This window comes from Ascaphus truei, chromosome 6 (assembly GCF_040206685.1).
Source record: "Ascaphus truei isolate aAscTru1 chromosome 6, aAscTru1.hap1, whole genome shotgun sequence".
NCBI classification, from domain to species: Eukaryota; Metazoa; Chordata; class Amphibia; order Anura; family Ascaphidae; genus Ascaphus; species Ascaphus truei.
Window position 1 is genome coordinate 123,301,636 of NC_134488.1, and position 26,537 is coordinate 123,328,172.

The 26,537-nt window shown below is 45.9% G+C and overlaps 1 protein-coding gene across 1 annotated transcript in view; it reads right to left on the reverse strand.

Moving 5' to 3' along the window:
- Positions 1-2,877: 2,877 nt before the first annotated feature.
- The window catches only part of SCN1B (sodium voltage-gated channel beta subunit 1), a 40,940-nt gene continuing 17,280 nt past the window's right edge, over positions 2,878-26,537 (reverse strand). The window contains exons 2-6 of the mRNA XM_075606176.1: positions 14,754-14,920; positions 9,136-9,373; positions 7,047-7,188; positions 4,731-4,831; positions 2,878-3,453 (exon numbers count right to left, since the gene is read on the reverse strand). Coding sequence (XP_075462291.1) covers positions 4,765-4,831; positions 7,047-7,188; positions 9,136-9,373; positions 14,754-14,920 — 614 coding nt within the window. The 3' untranslated portion in view covers positions 2,878-3,453; positions 4,731-4,764. The remainder of the gene's footprint in view (positions 3,454-4,730; positions 4,832-7,046; positions 7,189-9,135; positions 9,374-14,753; positions 14,921-26,537) is intronic.

Genomic DNA, 26,537 nt, shown 5'->3' on the forward strand with positions numbered 1-26,537 from the left:
GGCTTATTATCATTTTGAGATATACCTGCATTTGAGCGCTTCAGCTATTTTCCATATTACAGCACAATACAACCTGGTTTATGTTCAATTTTGTTTATACCAGTAGCTATTCTTTTTATTGGATGACGTTGTGTTAGCCGGCGGTCATCTACCAGTCAGGGTACAATACACTATATAGTACACGGATGCTCTCGGGGCCTGTGTGTGGGACTGTCAGTGTAGCAGTGTTTGTGGAAGGCGTGTGAACACACTCATGAGTTTTGTACCTGTACTATAACCTGTACAGAGGGGTTTTGTCACAGTTTATTTCCACATCATGACTTTAATATCTGCGGAACCGGAGAGATAAATGAATTAGTCAACCTGTCGGAGAGGATATATCACTCATTAACATATCCCCATCAAAAAGGAGGGACACCAGTCTTCAAGGTTTGGATGGTCCGACATCTTTATTGCCCTCCAATCAAATAAATATAATTATTTCCCTCCTCCCCCCAATAAAAGATAGATATCACGCAGCCCCCCCCAAATGAAATAAAACAAAGGCCAATGTAGAAAAAAACACACACACACATTGTAGGCAAACGGGAAAATGTAAAAAATTGGCATTTTACAGCAAAGATTATCACAGAGGGTGACAGCGAATGAAAACAAACAGACGGACGTGTTTAACTCCTTCATTACCAGTGTGAAACCTGCACAAGCGCCGCCTGGTTCAGAAAGCGTTAATAAAGCAGGCACAAGATAAGACATTAAAAGCTTGCATTGCAAGGCTCAGCCATATTGGTACATTGTATCCCAGCATGCATCATACTTTATTTCGGCTACGCAGTAGCCCTACTAAATAATATGCTACGGAGGAGGTTTCGCAGGCCCGGCACTTCTCTATGGGGCGCTCACTTCTGGGATAAACCGCTATCAGACAAAGCGTCCAAACAGGACAAGATTCCTCTCGGACGTTAACGGAGAATTTTAGCTGAAATGGCCGGACCGACCGCCTCGGCCAAGCAAGATTTAACCCCTTAATCTGATCTACCCTAAGCCTGAACCCAGACATACACACCTGATCTTACCCACGCCTCCCTGCCATCTCTTCCCCTGTAAATGGTGTTAAATGAAATGGTTAACACTGACTAACCTTAAAACATGCCCCACAAATCAAGCATCCCAAAATCCTGCACTCATGGCTACTGTCCCACAGTCACTTATACCACCCATTGTGGCCAAGCACACCCATCTACAGCACTTATTCCCTCACCTGCTCTCTCTGTATGTTTCCCCACAATCCTCTTAGATTGTAAGCTCTTTGGGGCAGGGATTTCCTTTCCTATTGTCTGATTTTGCTGCACTTATTGTATTATAATTCCCTGTACTGTATTCTTTGTGAAGCGCTGAGTATACTTTTGGCGCTATATAAATAAAGACATACAATACAATACAATGGGCAACAAGGACGTGTCAGGAGAAAGGGGACAGGTTAGCGCGTTCACGAGCTGTGCAGTCTCATCCCGCACGCTGATGTAGGGATCTATGACTCAGATACCAGACTCTCTCCTGTGCAGTTAGTGTAGTGACAGAAAGAGATTGACGTCCATTCAGTGAGATCTGCAGAGCATCTCCTCCCTTAATCATATCCCAGCAGAGCACCCCCTCCCTTTACCCTATCCCTGCAGAGCATCTCCTCCCTTAATCATATCCCTGCAGAGCACCCGCATTGTATTTTTCTCCATGCCAGAAACCTGCAGATCATTACTCCCTTAAGTCTTATTCCTGCCAGAGAGATCTGCAGATCATTGCTCCATTAATCCCTCCCCCTCCCTGGATCTCAGGAGACCACTCATGGTGATCCCACACGGACCTGGTAATAAAGGAACCAACAAGAGATCTGCAGCACGTTACGCCACCATGAATCCCTTCCCTGTTATAGTGACCTGCAGAGCATTGCTCCGTTTACGCCCTGCAGAGCATTACCACTCTCCTTGGCCGATAAATGTATCCCGTCTGCAAACGAGCCACAGAGCAGGGGAGCCTTGGAGCTGCAGCAAATGATGCTGCGGGGTCACGAGAGCCGTCAGGTTACGTGACCCGAGGCGTGACTTGACGCGTGTGACGTCACATGACCCCGCAGCGTCATTTGACACCGCGTTGCCATGGCAATGCGTGTGAATCTGGGTAAGTATAAAGTTGCAGGGGCCTCATGCAATTTCCACACCCCCCCCCCCGGCATTAATTTAAATGCCTTGGGGAAGAGCGCGGGGCCTCTGCAAACCGCCCGCGCCCCCCGGAAAAATCTCCCGCCCCCCAGTTTGCGCACCCCTGCCATAGAGAGAGAGACGGCCAATTGAAACCTTCCTCTTCCGATCATACATAATATAATCTAATTTATCTGTTTTATTCCGTATTACAAAATAAATAACATGCTTTGTTAAAAAGTTCTCTAACCTTTTCGCCCCCCCCCCCCCCCCGAGCTTTACAGACTAGGTGCACTGCGGGAGTAGGGTTATCACCAGAGAGTCACCTCCTAAAGGTGATGATAACCCTCCTCCTGCAATGCCTTATTGCCTTTATAGATACACGTGACATTATTAAAGCTTCAAATGTGCAGCGGAAGGGTTTGGTGACAGGTCCTATTGCAGGGGGGCTCATCTCCAGTCCTCTAGTCCCCCCCAACTGGTCAGCTTTTCAGGATATCCCTGCTTCAGCACAGGTGGCTCAATCAGAGGCTCAGATTGAGCCACTTGTGCTGAAGCTGGGATATCATGAAAATCTGTCCCGTGGGGAGGGGTGGGTTGAGGAATGGAGTTGAGTACCCCTGTCCTATTGAATGGATGCTGCAGAAAAGAGGTTAAAAAAATAACGTTTCTTTTTTTTGGGGGGGGGGGGGGGGGGAGAAACTCCAGGATGTCAAAATCCCTGGCGCCGTTTTCATTGCTGAGTTCCACCTTAGCAATGACTTAATCTGCGCTCAATCATTGGGAAGCAGCCGCGGGACTCCATTTTTATTTCCCCCACCCCCTTAAAAAAGCGAAACAAATAAAAGCGGGTAAGAAAATGCTGAGAGGACACAAGTCTCGCTTAAAAAAAAAAGCAGCAAACACCTGTTTGTTAATTGAGCATCGTGGATTGCACCTTTAACCCCTGCGCAGCTAGAGGAGCCCGGCGAAACGCGTCGTGTGTTACTGGCAGAGAAGGGGTTAAGGAAGACTCGGGCAGTACATTTTCGACGCAGTTGAATCGACGCCAGACCCTTTCACCTTGAGGCGAGGCAGGGGCGTCGACGTGAAAAGCAACTCAAACAGGGTCATTCCGGTGTCTGCAGCACTCGCGGAGGTGGAAGGGTTAAGGTGAGAGGATTCGGCTCGTCTGCGTCATTTTGACCCGTTAAAAGATTCCGCTCCCACTCCCCGGCAGCACCGACGTCGCCAGCCTCCTTCCTCTCCGCTCTCTCCCCCGCTGGAAAAGGAGAGGAGAAAGGACAGCGTTACCAGGACACCGGGCGATCTGCTTTATGGGCTCAGCAATGACTCGGGGACACGGGACTTTGGGACATTTGAACCTCAGTGAAATCTGAGTGTGACCTCTTGTCACGTGGGAAAAGTCACTTGATCTCTATGTTCTTTGGGGCAGGGATGTATTGAACGTATATGTACTAGTGCAGTGCACATTGTCAGTAACATGTATGGATGAAATTATTGTCACTTAACCGTTGGACTCTGTTCTGAGAATGGCACAAGAGTGATCAGGCTCATGGCCTGTGACGTTGTCTGCCACTGCTGTGGCTAAGGCAGTGACCTGTACTAAAAGGATTGACTTTATCTCCCTTCAGGGTTCTAGGTTTGGGATAATGAGATTATAACTGTGACCACATGGTCTTGGTCACAGTATGAAGCCGTATTATCAGCCTAACTCCACGTCATCACAACAATGTCATCCAGCCCTTAATCTGGACCCGGACCTGCACAATGGTATCCTGATGCAGAATCTCATTATAATATGTACTGGTGCCTGGCACTACCAGCCGTAAATAGAGAATCAAGAGGTGAACCCCAATAATAAAAAAAAAAATTATATTCAAAATCATGGAGAAAAAAAAAGAACAAAAGTTAAGTGAGAACCACCTATGCATTTCGTGCAAGCCCTTGATAAAGCGCTGATGTGCGGAATGCGTAGGTGGTTTTCACTTAACGTTGTTCTTTTTTTTTTTACTGTGATGAAAATAAATTCGTTTTTTTCAATTGGAGTTCACCTCTCGATCCTCAATTTTCGGCTGCTAGTGGCACGCACAAGTACATTTTCTTCCGTGTTCCAGTAACACGCGGATCCTGCACGCCAAGAAACTTCCAACGACACAGAACAGACAGCAGTGACTCGTGAGTATGTGAGTGTATTGTTTGTGGACATTCCACTTCGGACTGTTCTGCACTTACAGTATGTATGCATTCATTGAAGACATGTATGGCGCTGTCCCTGGTCCCCGTGTAAGATACCTTTCAATCGGAAGGTTCCAGGTTGGCGTTATCTTCCATTAGCAAGCCTGACCTTATACCCTTGATTACTGAAGCTACGAAGAACCTCCGGATTTAATCATCGGTATATTAAGTGCTATTTTGAGTGATGCTTTTCCCATTCTCGCAATACCTCTGAGCTCGACACATATATACATATATTATATTATGTGTCTGGTAACTCTTCCTATCCATATCCATCCCCAGTGTTCCAGGTCCACTTACCTGGGCTGCCCTGAGTCCCTGCCCAAAGCTCTGGCTATTCCTGCACTTGCACCCCAAGGCAGTTGTCTTTGCTTTCCGATGTTATTGCTAAATAGTCCGAGCTGAAAGAAAAACAAACGGTTATATAGGGCAGGGGAGTGCAAATTTTCCCCGCTACGCCCCCCCTGCCTGCGCTACCACCCTGCTCGCGCCCCCCCCCCTACCTTGTCTTCGACGTCAAATGACGCCGTGTGGTCACGTGACGTCACCTTTCCATGGTGACATCACGCGACCCCGTGGTGTCATTTGACGCCACGTTGCCAAGGCTACGCATCGCCGGAGACAAGGTAAGGGACGTTGCAGAGGCCTCTCGCGCTACCCCGTCATTTAATTTAAATGCCTTGGGAAAGAGCGCGGGGCCTGTGCAACCGCCCGCGTCACCCCTGAAAAATCTTGCATCCCCCCCAGTTTGCGTCCCCCTGATATAGAGTCCTTTTGTATCAGTGTATCCATGTTGCATCCCTCCAGCTTTGTGACCATGTTGAATATTTGCTGATGCAGACACAAGAAGAAGACAGTTTTGCTGCCGTGGGACTGGACGGTGCATATGGCTTTGTGTCTGTCGTATAATTTGCGGACATTACAATGTGCAACAGTAACCTGTGTTTCATTTAACCCATTTTCATTGTTGTCTGTACTCAATTTCCATCGATAGCCTAAAAACTTGTATACATGACTCTTCTGGGTTGTTGGCAGGTTAGACAACATGATGGTATTGTGGGTAAACTAAAAGCCGCACACCCCTCCCTCGTACAAAGTACAGCCGAGATGAAACACCCATGAATGTGTATGCATGTGTTCCACAGGTCAGAACACCTGCTGCATTCACCCTACTGTTCCATGGCAAACGGTGGTTACGTTGCAGACAAGGACGGGAAAGGAAGTTAAAAGTGACACCCCAACGTGGTCTTCAGTTTCATACACGTTATGTGACAAAACTCCTTCACCCTGCAGCATACAGCAGATAATAATGTCACTTGTGAGCACATTCACATGTCTCAGACAGGTCTGTAACCCGGCTTGTTACCATTATCTCGTACAGTGCTTCCACTGCAGCCAGGGATTCTGGGTAATGAAATGCAAATGAGCACACAGTGTCACCTTTTGCTTCAAATCCACTTTACCATGGACCCCTATAAACTTATGCCTGCCACATTACACAGCTTTTCAGCACAGTCTGGATTAAAGAAGTGCAGAGCCAGTAAACCCTGCTCACAGACAGCTATTTCAACCATTTGGGTCTCATCAGTGTGAGGCTGATTATACAAGCATTGCAATTTGAAGCTGGGATAGGTTTTAACCACACCTTACATCAGTGTTTCCCAACTCCAGTCCTCAGGGAACCCCAACAGGTCAAGTCTTAAGGATATCCCTGCTCCAGCACAGGTGGCCCAGTCAAAATGACTGAGCCACTGATTGACCCACCTGTGCTGGAGCAGGGATATCCTTAAGACCTGACCTGTTGGGATTCCCTGAGGACTGGAGTTGGGAAACACTGCCTTACATAATATACTGTAACTACCCAGAATCCTTATCTGCAGCTTAACCACTGTATGACATGTGACCATGGGGTGACTGAAGCAGGTTTAATCACCTGTGCAAATACTGTACATGGATGCTGTATTTTGGGTGGAAACTTGAATTTATTGTTGGGGCCAGTCTTTTTATAAACTTTTCCTGTACAGCCTGAAATATTGACAGCACACGGAAGGGGTTATCCTGTATAGTGCGTTAGTGCCAATAAGGAACTGACGCAGAAAAACTCCCATGTCAGCAGGAGTTTCAGTGCAGTTATGCCCGATCGGCACTAACACACTTTAGAGCAGGGGTCCCAAACTCAGTCCTCAAGGGCCTCAAACAGGCCAGCTTGTATGGATACCCCTGCTTCAGCACAGGTGGCTAAATCAGTTGCTGAAGCAGTGATATCCATACAACCTGGTCTGTTGGTGGCCCTTGAGGACTGAGTTTGACACCCCTGGTTTAGCGCAAACGCCCCAGAGACTATTAATGGCAAAGTATTTGTTGAATGTGGAACTTATACATCTGCATGTTCTTATTCCTGTAGACACTGTTCGCATGGAAACTTTGGCACAATAAAACATGATCATATACAGATTGCTTACTACTGACACTACGAACAACTGAATCATTCGGGAAATGATGGACTGATTTCTTTGTCTGCTACTGGGAATACTCTCTTGATGCTCTTAGGCCAAAGTCACATGTCATTGTCCCCCTCCTCCCCTCTCTCTCTGGTCGGTGGCCCTCCGCACTCACGCATTCTCCGGGGGCACCTCCTCTCCGGCCGCAGCGATCTTCCGATAACAATAAATCATCTCCACCACCAGCCAGATGGTGAGGACCACGATGAGGACGTACATCATGATCTCCGACACAATGGATGCAATGTCTCTGTTTTCTGGGTGTGGGGAAGAAGGAGGAGAGATCTGCATACTGTATTGGGGATGAGATGCAATATTACTTCAAGACATATCACCTGGGGTATGTCCAGGTACAGTAATGGGTACACGGTCGGTTAAACCCCAATGCTCTGCAACTAAAGGGTTAACAGAGTCTGAGATCCTGATATTCTAGTAGAGTTAATATACTGTATCTTTGAAATTAAAGAATGGGATGTGGAGGAATTAAAGATGGTAGAAAGTACTAGTGGTGACTTGTATTGTATTGTATTGTATGTCTTTATTTATATAGCGCCATTAATGTACATAGCACTTCACAGTAGTAAAGAAGACTTGTCTTCTCCCATCTAATATTCTTGATAGTATTCATCATTGTCAGCCAATAAAGAATCCATGTACCCAATGGGGGCAAGGTGTGAAATATGGAATCATTAGGAAGTCTTCTGACTGAAACTCCTGGGTTACTAAAAAGCTCAGAATCTGATTGGATAAGGAACGGATCATATAAAGATCTCAAACCTGGTGTCTTTGATAATCCAATATGGCATTTCATTACAAATCATTTGAAACTAAAAATGGTATTAATCTCCCTCAATCGAGACAGACATTTGGAAATGCCCCTGCTACGCATAACCTCCCTCTTGTGTTTACCAACACAGCAGATAATCACTGGATTTATTTCACAAGGCGTTATTTTCACATTCATGGACTTCAAATTAAGAATATATGTGATCAGAACAGTACAGTGATACCGCTGTAACTTACTGGTGAACCCCAAGTGTGGCGGACTCATAATTCCACATTTCCTTGGCATTATCATGTTTGAGATAACCCTTGGGGGGTATTTGTCTATCTGCAGATATAGAATAAGGTCCTTAGGCCCAGATCCACCAAACAGTGCTACGCTCCTGCACACCTTTCCATATGAATGGGAGCTGAGGCGTGCTAAAGCTTAGTACCCTTTTGAGAATCTGGGCAGTATTCCTTTGCAAGGAATGTATACACCATGTATCTATCTTGTTGAATCACATACAGTAAGTGGGTGTCGAGGATGATGGAGGATTAATTATAATTCATTGATTAAACCATATGGCATAACAACAGCAACAAAGAAAATCAATTAACAAATGGGTAGCAGACTTCTTTGCTTCCAGTGATAACACAACATATCCCGTTCGAAAGCAGAATATCACATACGATTCAATATCAGAGTATCCCATCAACGTATCACACACAACTAAACACCAACGTATCACACACAACTAAACACCAACGTATCACACACAACTAAACACCAACGTATCACACACAACTAAACACCAACTTATCACACACAACTAAACACCAATGTATCACACGCAACTAAACACCAACGTATCACACACAACTAAACACCAACATATCACACACAACTAAACACCAACTTATCACACACTACAACTAAACACCAACTTATCATACACTACAACTAAACACGAACTTATCACATACTACAACTAAACACCAACGTATCACACACAACTAAACACCAATTTATCACACACTACAACTAAACACCACAATGAGGCTGCAGAACAAAATGTTAAAAATCCCATTCCTCAAAATAAGGATTACAAATTTCCAAAAAAAGTCCATTGACTAGTGGATAGCCATTGAATACAGCAGATTGTCATCCTTGTAACTTTGGGTGACACACTTGTGGCTAAGTTTCTCATTTACCCAAAAGGCTCGATAAAATAAATGTACATTTTCAGTTGTCACCAACCAGATCCCATATCTGTTTACAAACACATTATTTGTTTTGTGGGGGTACAGAAAACAGATGATTGGAAAAACGACTCTAGTAAGACCCTTGCCTCTTTACTGTGTAAGTTCTGTCGTCACTCGCCTATAAATGGGTGTAGTCTCTTCCACCTTCTTCTCATACACACCACTGACATTCTCACCTGTGGGCACCACAGTCAGATGGACGAATTTGGTGACATTGATATTGTAGAAGTGGCTCTCAAACTGGAGCGTGCGGTTGACCCGGCACATGTACTCTCCATGGTGGCTGTAGGAGACGTTCGTGATGAAGATGGACATGTCCTGCAGGTCGTCTGTATGCTTGCTCCCATTCCATACCAACCGGTCCATAAAACGCTCATCCTTGACATTACCACGGGTATTTTGATATATATATATCTGGCAAACAGAGGGAAAGTATCATAGAGAGGTGGAAGGATCATTAGCAGGACCATAGCTGGATAATGATGATCATTATTACCATACACTTGCAGCCTACAATAATGTCCCCTTAAAGCAGGAGTGGCCAAGTCCAGTTTTCAAGGACCACCAGCCGGTCAGGTTTTCAGGATATCCCTGCTTCGGCACAGATGGCTCAGTCAGTAGCTCATTCTTTGACTGAGCCACATGTGCTGAAGCAGGGATATCCTGAAAACCTGACCGGCTGGTGGCCCTTGAGAACGGGATTTGGCCACCCCTGCCTTAAAGAGATTATATATTCAATAAAAACACATTTATTTGGTGGACTAATATTCCCACTGCCTTCGATCCCACAAAAAATAAGCAAGAGGGGAATCCTTCCATGCAGCATGAGTACTTGGGAAGGGTTGGATGATATTAGGGGTAGGCAGTAGGAATAGCATGTGAAATTATTTGGGGTCCCACAATGACATTTTTGGGTATCTGGTCTATATGCAAAAGAAGCATTGGAATTGAAAGTGTAATACTTGGGTGAGTGCTGCATATTGTAACATGTACCATGTTTTCAGTAGGGTGGTCTGACTCCAGAACACCCATATAACGCCATTGAGTCCAGGTTTTCAAACAGGGATTTGAGATTGCTGCTAACCGGGCATAATAATCCCCCTGTCACATGAGGGTTTTTAAAGGAGCAATTCATCCCATTTCAGTGGTTTTTCATAATTAACTTGTGGTTGTCTTTATGTCCTAAACAACTCAAAAGATATAGATTTACTGAGCTTTTTGGGGTATATAAAATGGCTGCCACATTACCTGCTATTTATTCATAAAAGGTCTATAAATACTTGTTGCAATAGATATAACAGAATATGCAGTAAAATACGCCGTAGTTTTGTTACGATCTTATAAGGAATTATTGCTGGCACCATCCCAACGCTGCAGGGATCAGAACGGAAAGGCAACGTGATTCTTAGGGGAATATTCGAGTAGCTATGAATTGTGCCAGTCTGTGTCAAAAGAGCCCTTTCTGATGGGACTGGCACATTTTGCTATTCTGTAAGCCCCAAAACGTGCAGAAAAGGCTTTTTTAGACATGGTTTCATTCCGGCTTAAAACGCGCATTTTTGGACTACTAGCTGAATTCTAGCAGCTCCGCTAGGTGCAAAATGCAAAAACGCTTCTAATAACTGGCATTGTTTTCTCTCGTCTCCTTCAGAGTGGCGAATTTGGTATTGCGAGTTCCACCCAGAGCCTGAAATATGGGTTTTTCTGAGGGAGAGCAACACCCATATCTCAGCAAAACCCACTAGTCAGACTGGGGATGGAGTAAGCATCATTCCTCTTCCAAAGTAAGTACAATCCCTGCAGTTTGTCACTTTTTACGGACGCGGTTTAACCCATGCGATTTGAATCACAGGATACAGATTTTTGGCTAGTTTTAATCCGCTATTTAAGGACCATGTGGAAGCGTGCGGTTTGGCAACGACTAACTCGTAGCTACTAGAACATCCCTCATAGACATTTTTAAAGATTGTGCAGAAAATGTTTTTATAACAATGAATGGCGTAACCAGAATGCGAGAGGAAAAGAAGGGTCATTTGAACCAAAGACTAATTGGGACATTAACTTTAAAGGTGTTTTACATAACAAATGGTAAATATTTCTATGAATGCTCTGATTATATGTACACCCAATATGCTCTGGCAGCTTTGAAAGCTTCAACTGAACGTGATCTCTTTAAAACGACAAATTGAAAGATCTCTTTCAATGCCAGAGGGACCAGTAATGAGGGATTCCTCAGCAGATTACCGAAATAAATCTACCAAACGCTTTTAAATAAACTTGTAGGGGTCGATGTACCAATCGTTTCAAGCACAAAAGGATGTTCCTATATATCAACCCAAACATGTATTTAGCACAGCACGGATGTTTCATTATATAGGATAACAAAATGTATTATTTCACAGTATGGCTATTATAAATGATATAGTACAGGTTCAACGTGCAGGGAAATAGTTTCAGGCGAGGAGAGTCCGGCATGTGCAGCCAACACACAACCAATTCCTCAAAGTGCAGGTCTCCTCTAGGACAGAGGTACAAAGTGCCGGTCTCCTGTAGGACAGAGGTACAAAGTGCCGGTCTCCTGTAGGACAGAGGTACAAAGTGCCGGTCTCCTGTAGGACAGAGGTACAAAGTACATCTCTACTCATAAGTTCATAATGCTATTCTTCATTTATTGTGATAGCCAGGAACAGAGGAGGAACGTTTCGGTCCCCGATGAAAGGTACATACGGGACCTGAAACTTTGTTCCTCCTTCTCTGTTCTTGTCTGTTACAATAAATGAGGAATTACATTGTGGACTTGTGAGTAGAGAGGTACTTTGTACCTCTGTCCTAGAGGAGACCTGCACTTTGAGGAATTTTTATTTTTTTTATTATAAATAATATTACACAAACAATTTATATTTACTAAAACAAGTAATAAATGACATTTACATTTAAATTGTATCAGTCAGGTATTTGACACAACGCTATTGGGGACATGTCGCGCCCATTCCAGCTCCCATTGACCTGAATGTACAGTAAGTAAATAATTGCAACATACCGGCACTTAATGCATGTGTCCCAATGTGTCAAACATCCTTTCAGACGCCAAAGTATGCGTCATATGTATGAAGTTATCATACACAATGATGCACCGTTGAGGAAGGTTGTGTGTATTTTAGTATATGCAACTGTAACACTCCTAGGTAAATCCCATATTTGAATCCTGTCTCAATCACCCCTTGATGTGTCTCTTAATTAAATTCAGATTTTACACTTAGGCAGGACAACACCCTGTTTAGAAAAACCATCTGTTTTAATGTGCCTCACACGTGCTAATTTAGTTGGCTGGGCTGAACTTAATTCAGTCAAGTGACTTCTTAGGCCCATATAACCACAGACATAGCAGCCCTTGCTGTCTGCAGCCCATGTTTGAAGTAGCCCATTTTAAGTAGCAAGCAAAGTGGAGTTTAAAAGGGAGTTCAGAAGGACTGGACAACACCTACTGGTCCTGATTCCTGATTTTGATCGACACTGGAAAGGAGGATATTATCTATCCCAGACTGAACATCTCAGCACTTCACTATTGCTGTGATGCTGCCTTTACTATTTATATTTGCTGTGACCTCACTTCTTTTCAAATTATGCACTTCTTTCTACCAGCCTCATTATGTATCCAACTCTATTCATATATCTCCATCTTCCCTTCCTTCACCACTTCTCAGATCACATGAACTCCTTTCTTACCTGCGCCCTACACAGCTATACCCCCTGCACTAAAACACACCCCTACAAATCATCCTCACACGTTCTCTTTCAATCCATGCTTCTCCTCCTTGCTTCTGGGGATATCTTACCCAATCCTGGTCCCTGCCTTATTTCTGTATGCTCTGGTCCCCGTCTTCCACATACAACTTCTATTCCCCCTGGTGTCAACCCCTCCAACCTCATACCCATCCCCTGCCACCCCCCTCCTCTCTCCCTTTCTCCTGTGCCCTTTGGAATGCTCGCTCCCTCTCTAACAAGTTCCTCTCTGTACATGACTTCTTTCTCTCTCACTCTCTGCTTCTCTTTGCTATAACTGAGACCTGGCTCACTCAGTCTGACTCTGCTCTGGAAGCTGCCCTCTCTTATGGTGGCCTTTCCTTCTCCCAGACGCCGCATCCTCTTCTCTTTTCTCTGAACACAGTTTCTCTATGTGACCAAATAACATCTTTTGGGTTTAATTATCACCTCTATGCTGACGACACACAAATGTACTTTTCAACACCCGACATTACACCTGCTATACAGAGCAAAGTTTCTGAATGTCTCTCTGCTATATCATCCTGGATGGCCCTCGGCCGCCTTAAACTCAACATGGCTAAAAAGAGCTCCTCATACTTCCTCCCAAACCTGGCCCTACTAACTCCTTCCACATTACTGTTGGAAATACGATCATTCACCCATTAGCCCAAGCACGCTGCCTAGGGGTCACATTCGACTTCTCTCTCACATTCTCCTCTCACATTCAAAACGTATTTAAAACCTGTTGCTTTTTACTCCGCAATATCACAAAGATGCGCCCTTTCCTCTGTTGCTCGACTGCTAAAACTCTGACACAGACCCTCATTCTCTCCCGTCTTGATTACTGTAACCTCCTGCTGTCCGGCCTTCCTGCCTCTCACCTGTCTCCCCTACAATCTATCCTAAACGCTGCTGCCAGAATCACTCTACTCTTTCCTAAATCTGTCTCAGCATCTCCCCTCATGAAATCACTCTCCTGGCTTTCTATCAAATCCCCCATTTTGCACTCAATTCTCCTCCTCACTTTTAAAGCTTTACACTCTTCTGCCCCTCCTTACATCTTAGCCCTAATTTCTCACTATGCCCCATCCGACTCTTGCGTTCCGCTCAAGGATGTCTTCTCTCTACCCCCTTTGTATCTAAAGCTCTCTCCCGCCTTAATCCTTTCTCACTGACTGCCCCACACCTCTGGAATGGCCTTCCTCTCAATACCCGACTAGCACCCTCTCTATCGACCTTTAAGACCCACCTCAAAACACACTTGCTTAAAGAAGCATATGCGTAGCTCCATGGCTAATACTATACACATGATACATAAAGCTTGGCCCCCTGCAGACGCACTTACCAGAACTCCCTCCTACTGTCTCTGTACGGTCTTCCTACCTACTAATTCGATTTTAAGCTCTTCGGAGCAGGGACTTATTTTCCTAAATGTTACTTTTTTTTCCAATCTTTTTTTCCTTTATTGGAGGCATATATAAAAATTACAAACAGTTGGTACAGTCGGGTCAAAACAAAGAACTTAGAAGTCATCGGCCTAAATGTTACTTTTATGTCTGAAGCACTTATTCCCATGATCTGTTATTTGTATTATTTGTTATTTATATGATTGTCACGTGTATTACTGCTGTGAAGCGCTATGTACATTAATGGCGCTATATAAATAAAGACATACATACATACATTTCTTTTTAGCACTAACGTTTTGACGCACAACATTTGAAAAATATAATCTTAGTACGTAAGTCTCCATACTGTCTGATGTTATTCAAGTGACACACTTAGACATGCCAGGATCTGTATCAATGGTCCTTATTCATGATGCTATGAAGCAATTTTCCCGTACTCCTGAAGAATTTAGTACATCATTTCAATGGAGATAAACTCTTCTCCAGCACTGGGAAGTGGGTTTGCAGCATATAAAATATGTTACAATGAGAGGTCCACTCTTGGAGATGACAGGTTCACCATGACTGTCATGATATGTCCAGTTTTAGAATATGTTACTGTATGTCAGAGAAAGACTTACCGGGTTGAATTCCTCATCCCCTTGCTCTTTAAAGAACCACTCGACAAAGGTGTCGGCCTTGGTCTCTCCCCGCTTCTTACACGAGATGCACTGGATCTTAAAGGTCTTACCCAACACAGCTTCTGTCTCTGATTCTACCTCCACACAGCCCGCCCAACATGAGGAAACTGGAAGGGGAGAGAAGGGGAGAACAAGTAAGAGTGTTATATATGAAGAAAGGTGATACCTTTTTATATATATATATATATATATATATATATATATATATATAAAAAGGTATCTCCTGATACTGAAGAACTCATTTATTCTGTACTATATATATATATATATATATATATATATATATATATATATATATACTGTATATACACACACACAAATATAATATATATATATTTATATATATATATTATATTTGTGTGTGTGTGTGTATATACAGTATATATATATATATATATATATATATATATATAGTGCAGAATAAATGAGTTCCTCAGTATCAGGAGATACCTTTTTTATTTGGACTAACAATTTATGTCATAGGACAAGCTTTCGCGAGTTTTCCTCTCTTCCTCATGTCAAGCAATACTGATATACAAAGGTTTCTGTGACTTAGACAGGGATTGGAAAAAAAGGTTTGGGAAACCACCCAACGAGACGAAACGCGTCAGGACGTCATCAAGCAGCGATGCTACGTCCCTATAGTGGGACAGGAACCAGGCCAGAACCTTGTCCCTGCTTCAACTGGCTGGTGGTGTGAGAAACTCATTGTGCATCAGACTGCCGGGACTCCGGAAACGGAGGGTCCAGTGTATACCATCGGCATTTCGGCTTTTATCACCATAAACGGACGGCTGATTTCATCTCCTGCACTACAAACACTACTGAGCGGGATTCGGTTAAAGTGTCCGTTCCAGCAGGCGGTGACATTGTGTTCACGATATGCTTTTACATATGATTTGTTTGTGAGTGATCCTTTTTCCACCCCCTCCCATATATATATAGAGAGAGAGTCTAGGAGCCCGGGACAAGTAGTAACATAACCCAACGGGACATGAAATCACAAAAACAAAAATACTGAAGACACGGCAATGTACAATAATACCAGATAGCACAAAGACTAGTTTAATGATAGAAACCTGGTGAGGGGAGTAAAGCACACCTGTAAGTTGGCCAAAAATACACATGAGTGTCCACTCATACCTAAACTGCACAATAAGGATAGAAAAGGCAGCAAACTTTGCTGGAAACAGAGCTGTGCAAAGATGTTACTATTTGTCCCGCGCTCCTAGACTCTCTTGTCTGCGGTCCCTAGTTAGGTAGTCACTTGTCTCCTCCCCCTTTTTTTATCCTTTCTCCCCTGATTTTATAGTGTTAATAAATTTTGGCTTACTTTTTGGATATACTTGTGTGCTCCTCTAAGGTTTCTTTTTTTGTTTTGTGTTCTTATGATTCTTTTCCTTGGCGCACGGCTGGCTTCCTATATGTAATTGGTATACATGCCAGCTTCATGAGCATCTGTTCATTATTTTAGGTGTGCCATGCGGTAGTCTGTGTGTCTATTATCACCCAGCACACAGCACTTCCACTGCAGCAAGGGATTCTGGGAAATAAGGTGGCACTGTGTGCTCATTTGCATGTCATTTCCCAGAATCCCTTGTTGCAGTGGAAGTGCTGTTGCTGGGTGATAATGGTGAAAGGCGGGGTTGCAGACCTGTCTGAGACATGCAAATGAGCTTACAGTAATATTTGCAGTTGCTATATACATATATACTAGCTGATATACCCAGCGTTGCCCGGGCCTGGAAGGGCAGGGGGCATGGAGTGGAAGGGGGGGGGGGGGCAAAGAGCAGGGAGGGGGGGAGCAAAGAGCAGGGAGGGGGGGCAAAGGGCAGGGAGGGGGGGGGCAAAGGGCAGGGGGGGCAAAGGGCAGGGAGGGGGAGGGCAAAGGGCAGGGAGGGGGAGGGCAAAGGGCAGGGAGGCGGGGGGGACTCAATCCCCCACACACGCACACACAATCCCCCTCCCACACAATCCCCCCCCCACACACACAATCCCCACACTCAATCCCCCCCCCACACACACACACAATCCCCCCCACACACAATCCCCCCACACACACACACTTCCCACACACACACACTCAATCCCCCCACCCCCCACACACACACTCAATCCCCCCACACACACACTCAATCACTCCCCCCCACACCACCACCACCACACACACACACTTAATCAGTCCACAATTTCACCTGGGGGGGCGACATGCTCCGATCCCCCAACCCCCCAAGCTGGGGGAAAACGGGAAGCAGACAGGAAGAGAAGGAGGGGCTGTCTGTGTGCAGAGAGAAGCCCCGCCCCCTCTGCAAGCACAGACATAGAAGCAGCAGCACGGATCTTCTGGCCCCGCCCCCTCTGCAAGACACAGACATAGAAGCAGCAGCACGGATCTTCTGGCCCCGCCCCCTCTGCAAGACACAGACATAGAAGCAGCAGCACGGATCTTCTGGCCCCGCCCCCTCTGCAAGACACAGACATAGAAGCAACAGCACGGATCTTCTGGCCCCGCCCCCTCTGCAAGACACAGACATAGAAGCAGCACGGATCTTCTGGCCCCGCCCCCTCTGCAAGACACAGACATAGAAGCAGCAGCACGGAGCTTCTGGCCCCGCCCCCTCTGCAAGACACAGACATAGAAGCAGCAGCACGGAGCTTCTGGCCCCGCCCCCTCTGCAAGACACAGACATAGAAGCAGCAGCACGGATCTTCTGGCCCCGCCCCCTCTGCAAGACACAGACATAGAAGCAGCAGCACGGAGCTTCTGGCCCCGCCCCCTCTGCAAGACACAGACATAGAAGCAGCAGCACGGAGCTTCTGGCCCCGCCCCCTCTGCAAGACACAGACATAGAAGCAGCAGCACGGAGCTTCTGGCCCCGCCCCCTCTGCAAGACACAGACATAGAAGCAGCAGCACGGAGCGCCCGTGCACACCTCTGGCCGCCCCCAGGTTTCCCTGCAAGCTGCTCGCGCCCCCCCTACATAATCGTGCGCCCCCCCAAGGGGGCGCGCCCCACATGTATGTAACACCCCCCCCTAGTGTGTGTGTGTGTGTGTGTGTGTGTGTGTGTGTGTGTGTGTGTGTGTGTGTGTGTGTGTGTGTGTGTGTGTGTGTGTGTGTGTGTGTGTGTGTGTGTGTGTGTGTGTGTGTGTGTGTGTGTGTGTGTGTTTTTGGCCCGTCACTCCGCCTCAGGCCAATGAGAGGTGTGCGGGGGCGGGCGGCCCAAGGGACCAATGAGATTTCCCCTATGGACACCGGACATCCAGACAGGCATACAGTGCTTTCACTAATATAGTATAAGATATATATAAATAAAGCCACATGTTACTTTTCGGTCCAATGAAGGGTGTCATAACACCTACTCCCTCCTTTGTTACTACATGGAAGAAAGGACCAACCCAGCGACCCGCCCTTCTTTGTACCTATGAGACAAATGATTGTTATAGGAACACCTCCTTGTGAGAGTTACTGTAAGTGCTGATGCAGCATCCCTGGCCTCAGGGCTTCTGAAAGTGCTGAGTAAATACAGAGCAGGCTTTTAGAGCAACTTTTGCTTGACTGATTATTTAGTACTTGTACAGTGTTCTTGTTAATGCACCAACTGAATGCTAGATCTTAACCCCTTGGGTTTCCTTGCTCCCTCTCCCTGCATACTGCAGCAGGAGAGATAGAGAGGGTCGGTGATGCCCGAGGCTCTTGGCACTTTCCGTTTTGTGGTTTGAGACACCAGGAGAGACAGAGAAAATCATTTCTAAGCCAAAAGGCCTATGTTTATTCCGCAGCCTTGTGCCTTCCGGCGCCAGCAGGGCACCTTACCGCCCAGTGACACGCATGCGCTGGAATGTGTCTCGTGGCAGAAAACTGCTTAGTAAACATGGCCCAAACAGTCCAGCAATGCAGAGTAATGAGTTGCTATCTGCTCTGGCAGGGAAAGGGTTAAAGGGTTGTATGTCTATGTAGCCCCCTGTAAACAGCCTGGGCTACTAAATCTTCCCACTACTGTGATAAGTCCTGCTAAAGACAGACGCCAGTAGTAATCATGGGTTTTCCCCCTTGCAAAGCCCTGCCTGCTTGATTAATACAAGCCTGTCTCTGCTGCGGTCTGTGCAGAGGGGAGGTCTTGTTGATGTCATAGGGGCGGGGCTGACCAAACTTAGTTGCGGTTCCTGTGTGCTCTGCAGTGCAGTTGTTCAGGAGAGACAGTGAGGAGAGAGTCAGGCTGTTCTGTCTGAGTCTGAGTGGAGAGAGGAGGTGTTGTTCTGGAGGTCAGAGGAGAGATTTATGCCTTGGAGGCTGCGAGTGTTGGAGTGTCTGCCGGAACCGACAGGCCAAGACAGAGAGAGAGTGTAGCTAGGTTCCTGAGGAGAAGGGCCTAGTGTTTAGAGGTGAATCCATGCCTCTCATCCTGCTTAGGGGGTGAGGGAAGAGCTAGCCCCACCCGTGGCGCCCTTGGTTGCGGGTGGAGGCAGGGAGAATTACACCCTTCAGTCCATCCTGTGGAGAACGACCTGGCGGGAGAGGAGGAGGAGGTGTACCGTGTACCTGTATTGCTGTGCTGCTACTACGTGCCTGCTAAAGAGAGTACAATAAAGACTCTGTTACTTTCATCTACTGTGCCGTGTGATTCTGGAGTATTCACCCCGGGACCAAGGGGGTTCTTCTATAAGGGTCTTGTAACAGGGGAGTAATCCCTGTTCAAGTAATGTGCCTTTAATCTAGCAGTGTGGTGGTTAACTGCTGGTAGTCAATTAATAAACACCACCTGCCTGATTTAGATTGCTTACAAAAGCCTGCCTGTTGAGACAGGAAGTGACTCCTTAGCTCACTTGTGAGCTGACCTTTGGAGACACAACAGTCTTGAGCCCTGCCAGAAGAAACAGCAGAGCTGCTTACAAGACACAGGGAAAACTACTAAACCTGAAGCTGACACACCCTGAATGAAGGGAGCTGAACCAGGAACTGAGAAGATTTTCCCTCCAAGAAACAGATAAGACTTTCATTCTTAAGAGACTTCTTATATCTACTTATTTCATGCTATGTGTTTGGGGCTGGGAGAAATGCTTGACTAAGGGAGATGTGAATTAATTGCATAGTGTTTCACTTGAAATACTCCCAAGTGAATAGAAGCTTTGTCCCCCCCCCCCCCCCCTGTGTTTGGATGGATTTCCTGATGAAAAGGAAAAGGCACAATAAAGCCTTATTATAATTTCACCTTATAAAAGTCTCCAATTGTGTACCTTTGTGAACGTCCGTCTACATATGGTGTCCGAAGTGAGATGAGAGGTGTCTTTGTAGTTAAAAAGGGCCGGAGATTTTTTATGTGAAATTTTTTTTATGCTTTTTACCTACAAACAAGTCTGAGCAACTTAGAAAAAAAAAACCTCTCATACAGCAGAGATCAGAGTTAAAGGGATACACACCACTGAAAACTTACAAAACCACAGATGGACTCTTTGCCCCAATCCCAAGAGGAGAGAGACTGCTTAAACAGCTAAAACCTTATTTGCCTATCACAAAGTGTAATATGGTCATTGAAATAGGGGTTTTGCCTTCCAGCAATAGTCAGGGTTCAAGAAGTGAGTCAGCCCTTAAAAAGGGATAGGTGTTTGTTGTTTTCAAAAGTTTCGCTGAAGCAGTGAATACAGATGGTGACCCACGAGTGGTACTGATTTTGCAAATAAAGGTTGCCACACCGCATAGGGCTACCAGCTGTGAATGGAGTATATGCAGAAAAGTGTGAAAATTGATACAAGACTGTGCTGAAGCAGGGGAATTTTTAGCAAACAAATGCTGGAGTGTAAAATTGCCTATAAGGGAAAAAGGGATTTCTGAACTGTGTAAAAGGTTTTTCAAAGCCAATTGCTGACTGTTGAGTCACCCTGTCGGGAATGAAAGAGATAGTCCACTGCAAAGAATTGTTTTTTTTCTGCAAGTAAAAAAAAGTCTGCCTATATATATCTTGGGAGCAAAAACAGACAACCAAAGGGTGAAGTGTGAATGCCATAATACCCAAAGATGAGACTGAAAATTACCGAACTCAGAAAGAAAACCAAATTCTGTTGCTGAAGCGGAGGGATTATACCTAGCAAGTAAATGGTGTAAAGCAAACAGAAGTTTTTTCCTAGCAACTACACATTCAGCATACCTAATGAGAGATTACACCTAGTAAGTAAATGGTGTAAAGCAAATAGACGTTTTTACCTAGCAACTCCACATCTTTTATACCTGATAAGAGAAAATGCATGCACAGCACTGCTGATATTGTAAAAAAAATTACACAAGAAAGAAAAGTCTACAGAGATGCCTGTGAGAGCTACGACCTCTACAAGCAAAATATGCCCACCTGTAGGACTACCACAATTGGGGGTTCTAGCAAATACAGTGGCAACAGCTGCAATAGCGCCTCCTGAGGTCAGGAAGAAAATTACACCTGATAGCCTAAAAATGGAGGACAAGATGCAGCGTTCCTGTAATGAACCCTACCCCACGGAAGAGTGGCCCTTCCAGTCCAATAAAGAGGAAGACATCTCTTACGGGGAACCCGAACCGAGTCACATCCACAAAACACCCCAAGAATGGTGGGGGTGCCTGAACTCGGCACGAACAGAAAAGACCGCCCTCTATGATAACGAATATGGTCGACAAGAGAAAGAGCGGGAGCAGCAGATCACCCAATATTTCTGTCAGCTAAAGCAACTGCAAGAAAAGCCTGGCGTATATAATGAAGCTGCTAAAGTATCAAATAAAGAAGGAGACCCCAGTATTCCTGATGGGACAGAGTCATCCAAAACAAAAAAGCGGAAAAAGAAAAGCGGTTCTTCACTTACCGTGGAAGGAACAGACACGTCCGCAGATCATGTGGAGGAAAAGGGGGGCCGAGTTGCCCTGCAGCCTAGAGAAAATGGAGAATTCGTCCCGCGGTTAACCGAATATCCAGAGGGCCCAAGGCAGAAGTCGTCTGTCCGGTGCCAACAGTGAGGAACCCTCAACCAACCATCCCAGGGAAGTGGAGCCGGAACCAGTGAGTGACGATCCCTTGACCAACCCTGAAGATGCCCTGAAAAATGTCAGGCATGACTGTGATATGCTCCGTGAACAATTGAAACAAAAGGAAGATGGTTACACAGAGCTACAGAAAAATAACGTGAGGCTACAAAAAGATGTGCTCACAATTTACTCTTTAGCCAGGACAGAATTGGACGATCTCAAGACTGAGCTAGATACTGCAAATGCTACTATTTCCGCCATGGATGAAAAGCAGAGCCAATCTGATAAAATGGTGGCTACGCTAAAGCGGAAGTATGAGGAGGCACTGAAGCAGATGACAGTCTTCCAGCAAGAGGTTCACACTCTTCGCATAGAGCTGAATGCCTCACAACAGGAGGTCAAAAGTGTCCAGACAGAGGTGGACGTATCTCAGAAAGAGGTTCAGACACTCCGCAGAGCACTGGATGCCTCACATCATGAGACCAACAGCTGCCGCACAGACCTGGAAGTTTCCAGAAAGGAACTACACAGTCTCACTGAGGAGCTGGACATTGCTAAAGAAACTATTGGTAATCTTGGTACAGTTCTCAAAGTCTCCCAGAAGGAGCTTCAGACCCTCAACCTAGAGAAGGATGTCTCACGCCAGGAGACTGTCAGTCTCAAAGCAGATGTGCGTAAATGGAAGGAGGACTGCAAAGAGGCCCTGAATAGTACAGAGACTGAAAAAGGAGAACATTTAAGATTACAAAGAAAAAACGTAAAACTCAAAGAAGAAAATTTTAATTTGACAAACAACGTCAAGGAAAAAAAATGAAAAGCTGCACGAGCTTAAAGAAATAAATAGACTTTTGGAAGGTGAGAAGTTTGAAGCAGAGCACCGACTGCAGAACCAACTGCAAGGTCTGCGTACGCACCTCGAGAAGGCAGTGGAGAAGCAGCGAACTCTGCAGGAAGACAATCTGCAGGCTGTTAAAGAAATTCAAGTGCTGCAGGAACGTCTGATGACCTAGTATGTCCCCGCAAAGCAGCATGAGAAACTGAAGGCTACCCTGAGCATCACCAAAGCAACGCTAAAAGCCAAGCTTAGAACCCAGGTGACGCGGCACAAAAGGGAGCACAAGAAGGTCCAGAAACTGAAACAAGTAACTGTGGCCCAAGCAAAGAAGTTCATAGTGCTTCACAATGCAATAAAAATGTGGAAGCAAGCTCAGAGAAAGCAAAGCATGCAGATAAATTCCCTGACAAGAGACTTGCAAGACGCACTCAAAAAACAGGGATCTCTCGCGAATGAGATTACAGTCCTACAAGGACAAGTATTGACCCTGACTAAGCGTCAGTATCCCACAGCCTCAAAAACCCATAAAGACAAGGGTACAGTGAGAGCTGGGAATACCGCTCATCTGAAAGACAAGGTTGCAAAATTTGAACCACCTAAACAAGCACTAGCAAAACCTTCAGCCACCCAGCAGGCAACAAAAGAAGGTACATGTGCTGAATTAAAACCAGAAGAATCCTTAGTTGATGAAGCTGAAACGATGTGACATTCTCTGGAAGTGGGTGTGGAATTGCAACTTAATCTCAAAGAGGCTGAACTAGCAACCCCATTGAGTGGGAAAAGGGCAGAGAGACAGCTTCAAGAGCGGAAAACTCAAAGGGCTGTTTTTAAACACTCTGCAACTGCTGCCATACAGTATGCCTACAATAAGACGAGCACCCGACGCGAGGGAAATCTCATGACCGCGCATGTAGAAAAAAGACTATACTTGGAAAAAGTCCTCCTCGAGCGACTGAGGGGTGCTGATCTCAAACACCTTCAGGAGGAGACACGAATAAACTGGAGAAAGGGCTCCAATCCCAGCAGGACTGAGGGTTCTCTTCCTCCATCCACTCTCATTCAAGTCACAGAGATATCTAGAATGAGAGTGGAAGGATGGGCTTTGGCCGTGGCAAGCCCGAGCTTCCCACAAACAGAGGAGGTATGTAACAGGGGAGTAATCCCTGTTCAAGTAATGTGCCTTTAATCTAGCAGTGTGGTGGTTAACTGCTGGTAGTCAATTAATAAACACCACCTGCCTGATTTAGATTGCTTACAAAAGCCTGCCTGTTGAGACAGGAAGTGACTCCTTAGCTCACTTGTGAGCTGACCTTTGGAGACACAACAGTCTTGAGCCCTGCCAGATGAAACAGCAGAGCTGCTTACAAGACACAGGGAAAACTACTAAACCTGAAGCTGACACACCCTGAATGAAGGGAGCTGAACCAAGAACTGAGAAGATTTTCCCTCCAAGAAACAGATAAGACTTTTATTCTTAAGAGACTTCTTATATCTGCTTATTTCATGCTATGTGTTTGGGGCTGGGAGAAATGCTTGACTAAGGGAGATGTGAATTAATTGCATAGTGTTTAACTTGAAATACTCCCAAGTGAATAGAAGCTTTGTCCCCCCCCCTGTGTTTGGATGGATTTCCTGATGAAAAGGAAAAGGCACAATAAAGCCTCATTATAATTTCACCTTATAAAAGTCTCCAATTGTGTACCTCTGTGAACGTCCGTCTACAGGTCTCTTCCCACATCCCTGGGAATTATAGGAGATGGAGGCGCTGCACCATTAAGACCACATGAAGGCCACTACCTCAGAAGCCGGATCCTGTCTCCCCCATAACATCGCGGGAAGCTCAGGCCCTCCTGTTCCAAACAGGTATGCACCACCCAACACCATGTAACTGCCCCTCACGCACCCTAGATACATCAGTTGAGTCTAGGGGGGGGGGGGTAATAAGGGTTACATCTATATAAATAAATAAGCAATTTTTAGTGTAATGCTACTTCAAGCATTCTACGGTGCCTCGGCCTATAAGGATCCACTGATTCCAGAGACAAAATGGCGGCCGGTGTCAGTCTTGATTCGGTGGCAAGTAGAACGTCGCAAAGTTTTTAGTTTTTGATATCAAAAAGCGGCATAAAAAAGCCACCCGTGCTGAAGCAGGGGTATCCTGAAAACCTGACCTGTTAGTGGCTCTGGAGGACTGGAGTTGGCTACTCCGAGTCAGAGACTTGCACTTTACGCACATTGGTAGCGTTATATAGGAATAGGTCATGTTATTTCTTATGCACCATAGCACTAATAATATATGTAGTATTGAATGTAGTATAATGATTCCAGCTCAATTAATTCCTGGTCTGAAAATTGCTTAATCCTACTGTATTTATATTTTACTGTATATTTTACACACAGCAGGTAATTATGTATATACAGGAGCTATTTACAAGCAATACTGTAATAAAGGGAAACTAATACAAAATTACAAATAGGAATAAGCACAGCAGATAGAGGAGTACACACTGAGTAACAGGAGCCTAGAAGAGATTAAAATCTTCACATCGTGCTAGATCAGAGTGCTTTTCAACTGGGGTTCCTAGGATCCCAAAAGAGTTCCCTACAATTTTAAGGTCATTTGAAAGTTGTACCAAATACAGAAGAATTTACAGTGCATCTAATCTCAGACGCGCTATTAGAGAGAGTTGGGTTCCGTACAATGCATCTGATCTCAGACACGATATTAGAGAGGGTTGGGGTTCCTTACAATGCATCTGATCTCAGACACGATATTAGAGAGGGTGGAGTTCCTTACAATGCATCTGATCTCAGACGTGCTATTAGAGAGGGTTGGGGTTCCTTACAATACATCTGATCTCTGACGCGCTATTAGAGAGGGTTGGGGCTCCTAACAATGCATCTGATCTCAGACACGATATTAGAGAGAGTTGGGGTTCCTTACAATGCATCTGATCTCAGACACGATATTAGAGAGGGTTGGGGTTCCTAACAATGTATCTGATCTCAGACGCGCTATTAGAGAGGGTTGGGGTTCCTTACAATGCATCTGATCTCAGACGCGCTATTAGAGAGGGTTGGGGTTCCTTACAATGCATCTGATCTCAGACGCGCTATTAGAGAGGGTTGGCATTTCACAATGTAATTTTAGTCTTCCTTAACCAAAAAAAAGGTCAAAAACCACTGCACTAGACCAGGGGTCGTGAAACCGCGGCTCGCGAGCCACTTGCGGCTCTTTGGGCACGTCCGTGCGGCTCTCCCCTCAGTATTTGAAATTGAGGGGCAGGCGCGATGCGGGAGCAAAATGGCGGCGATTCCCCAGCGGTCCCGGCGCGCGCATGCGCAGGTCCCCAAACATGGGACGGAGGGGGAAGTACAAGCTCTTCCTGCGGCGGCCCCTTCCCCCCCCCCTCTCCCAACGTGGGACGGTGGGGGAAGTACCAGCTAATCCTGCGGCTTGCTTCCCCTTGCTTCCCCCCGTGGCCAGCTTCCCGCGCTCCCCCCGCGCCAGATTCCCGCGCTCCCCCCAAGCCCACCTCCCGTGCCCCCCGAGCCCACCTCCCGCACCCCCAAGCCCACCTCCCCTCCCGGGCAGCTGCCGCAGGGATATCGGGGGCAGGAGGGGAAAGAGTCCGGCGGCAACCTGCACCCACCCGGTCAAGGTAAGTCACTGTCACCCACCCAGTCACTGTCACCCACCCAGTCACCCACCCAGTCACTGTCACCCACCCAGTCACCCACCCACCCAGTCACTGTCACCCACCCAGTCACTGTCACCCAGTCAGTCTCCCACCCACCCAGTCACTGTCACCCAGTCTGTCTCCCACCCACCCAGTCACTGTCACTGTCAGTCACTGTCTCCCACCCACCCAGTCACAGTCACCCACCCACCCAGTCACTCA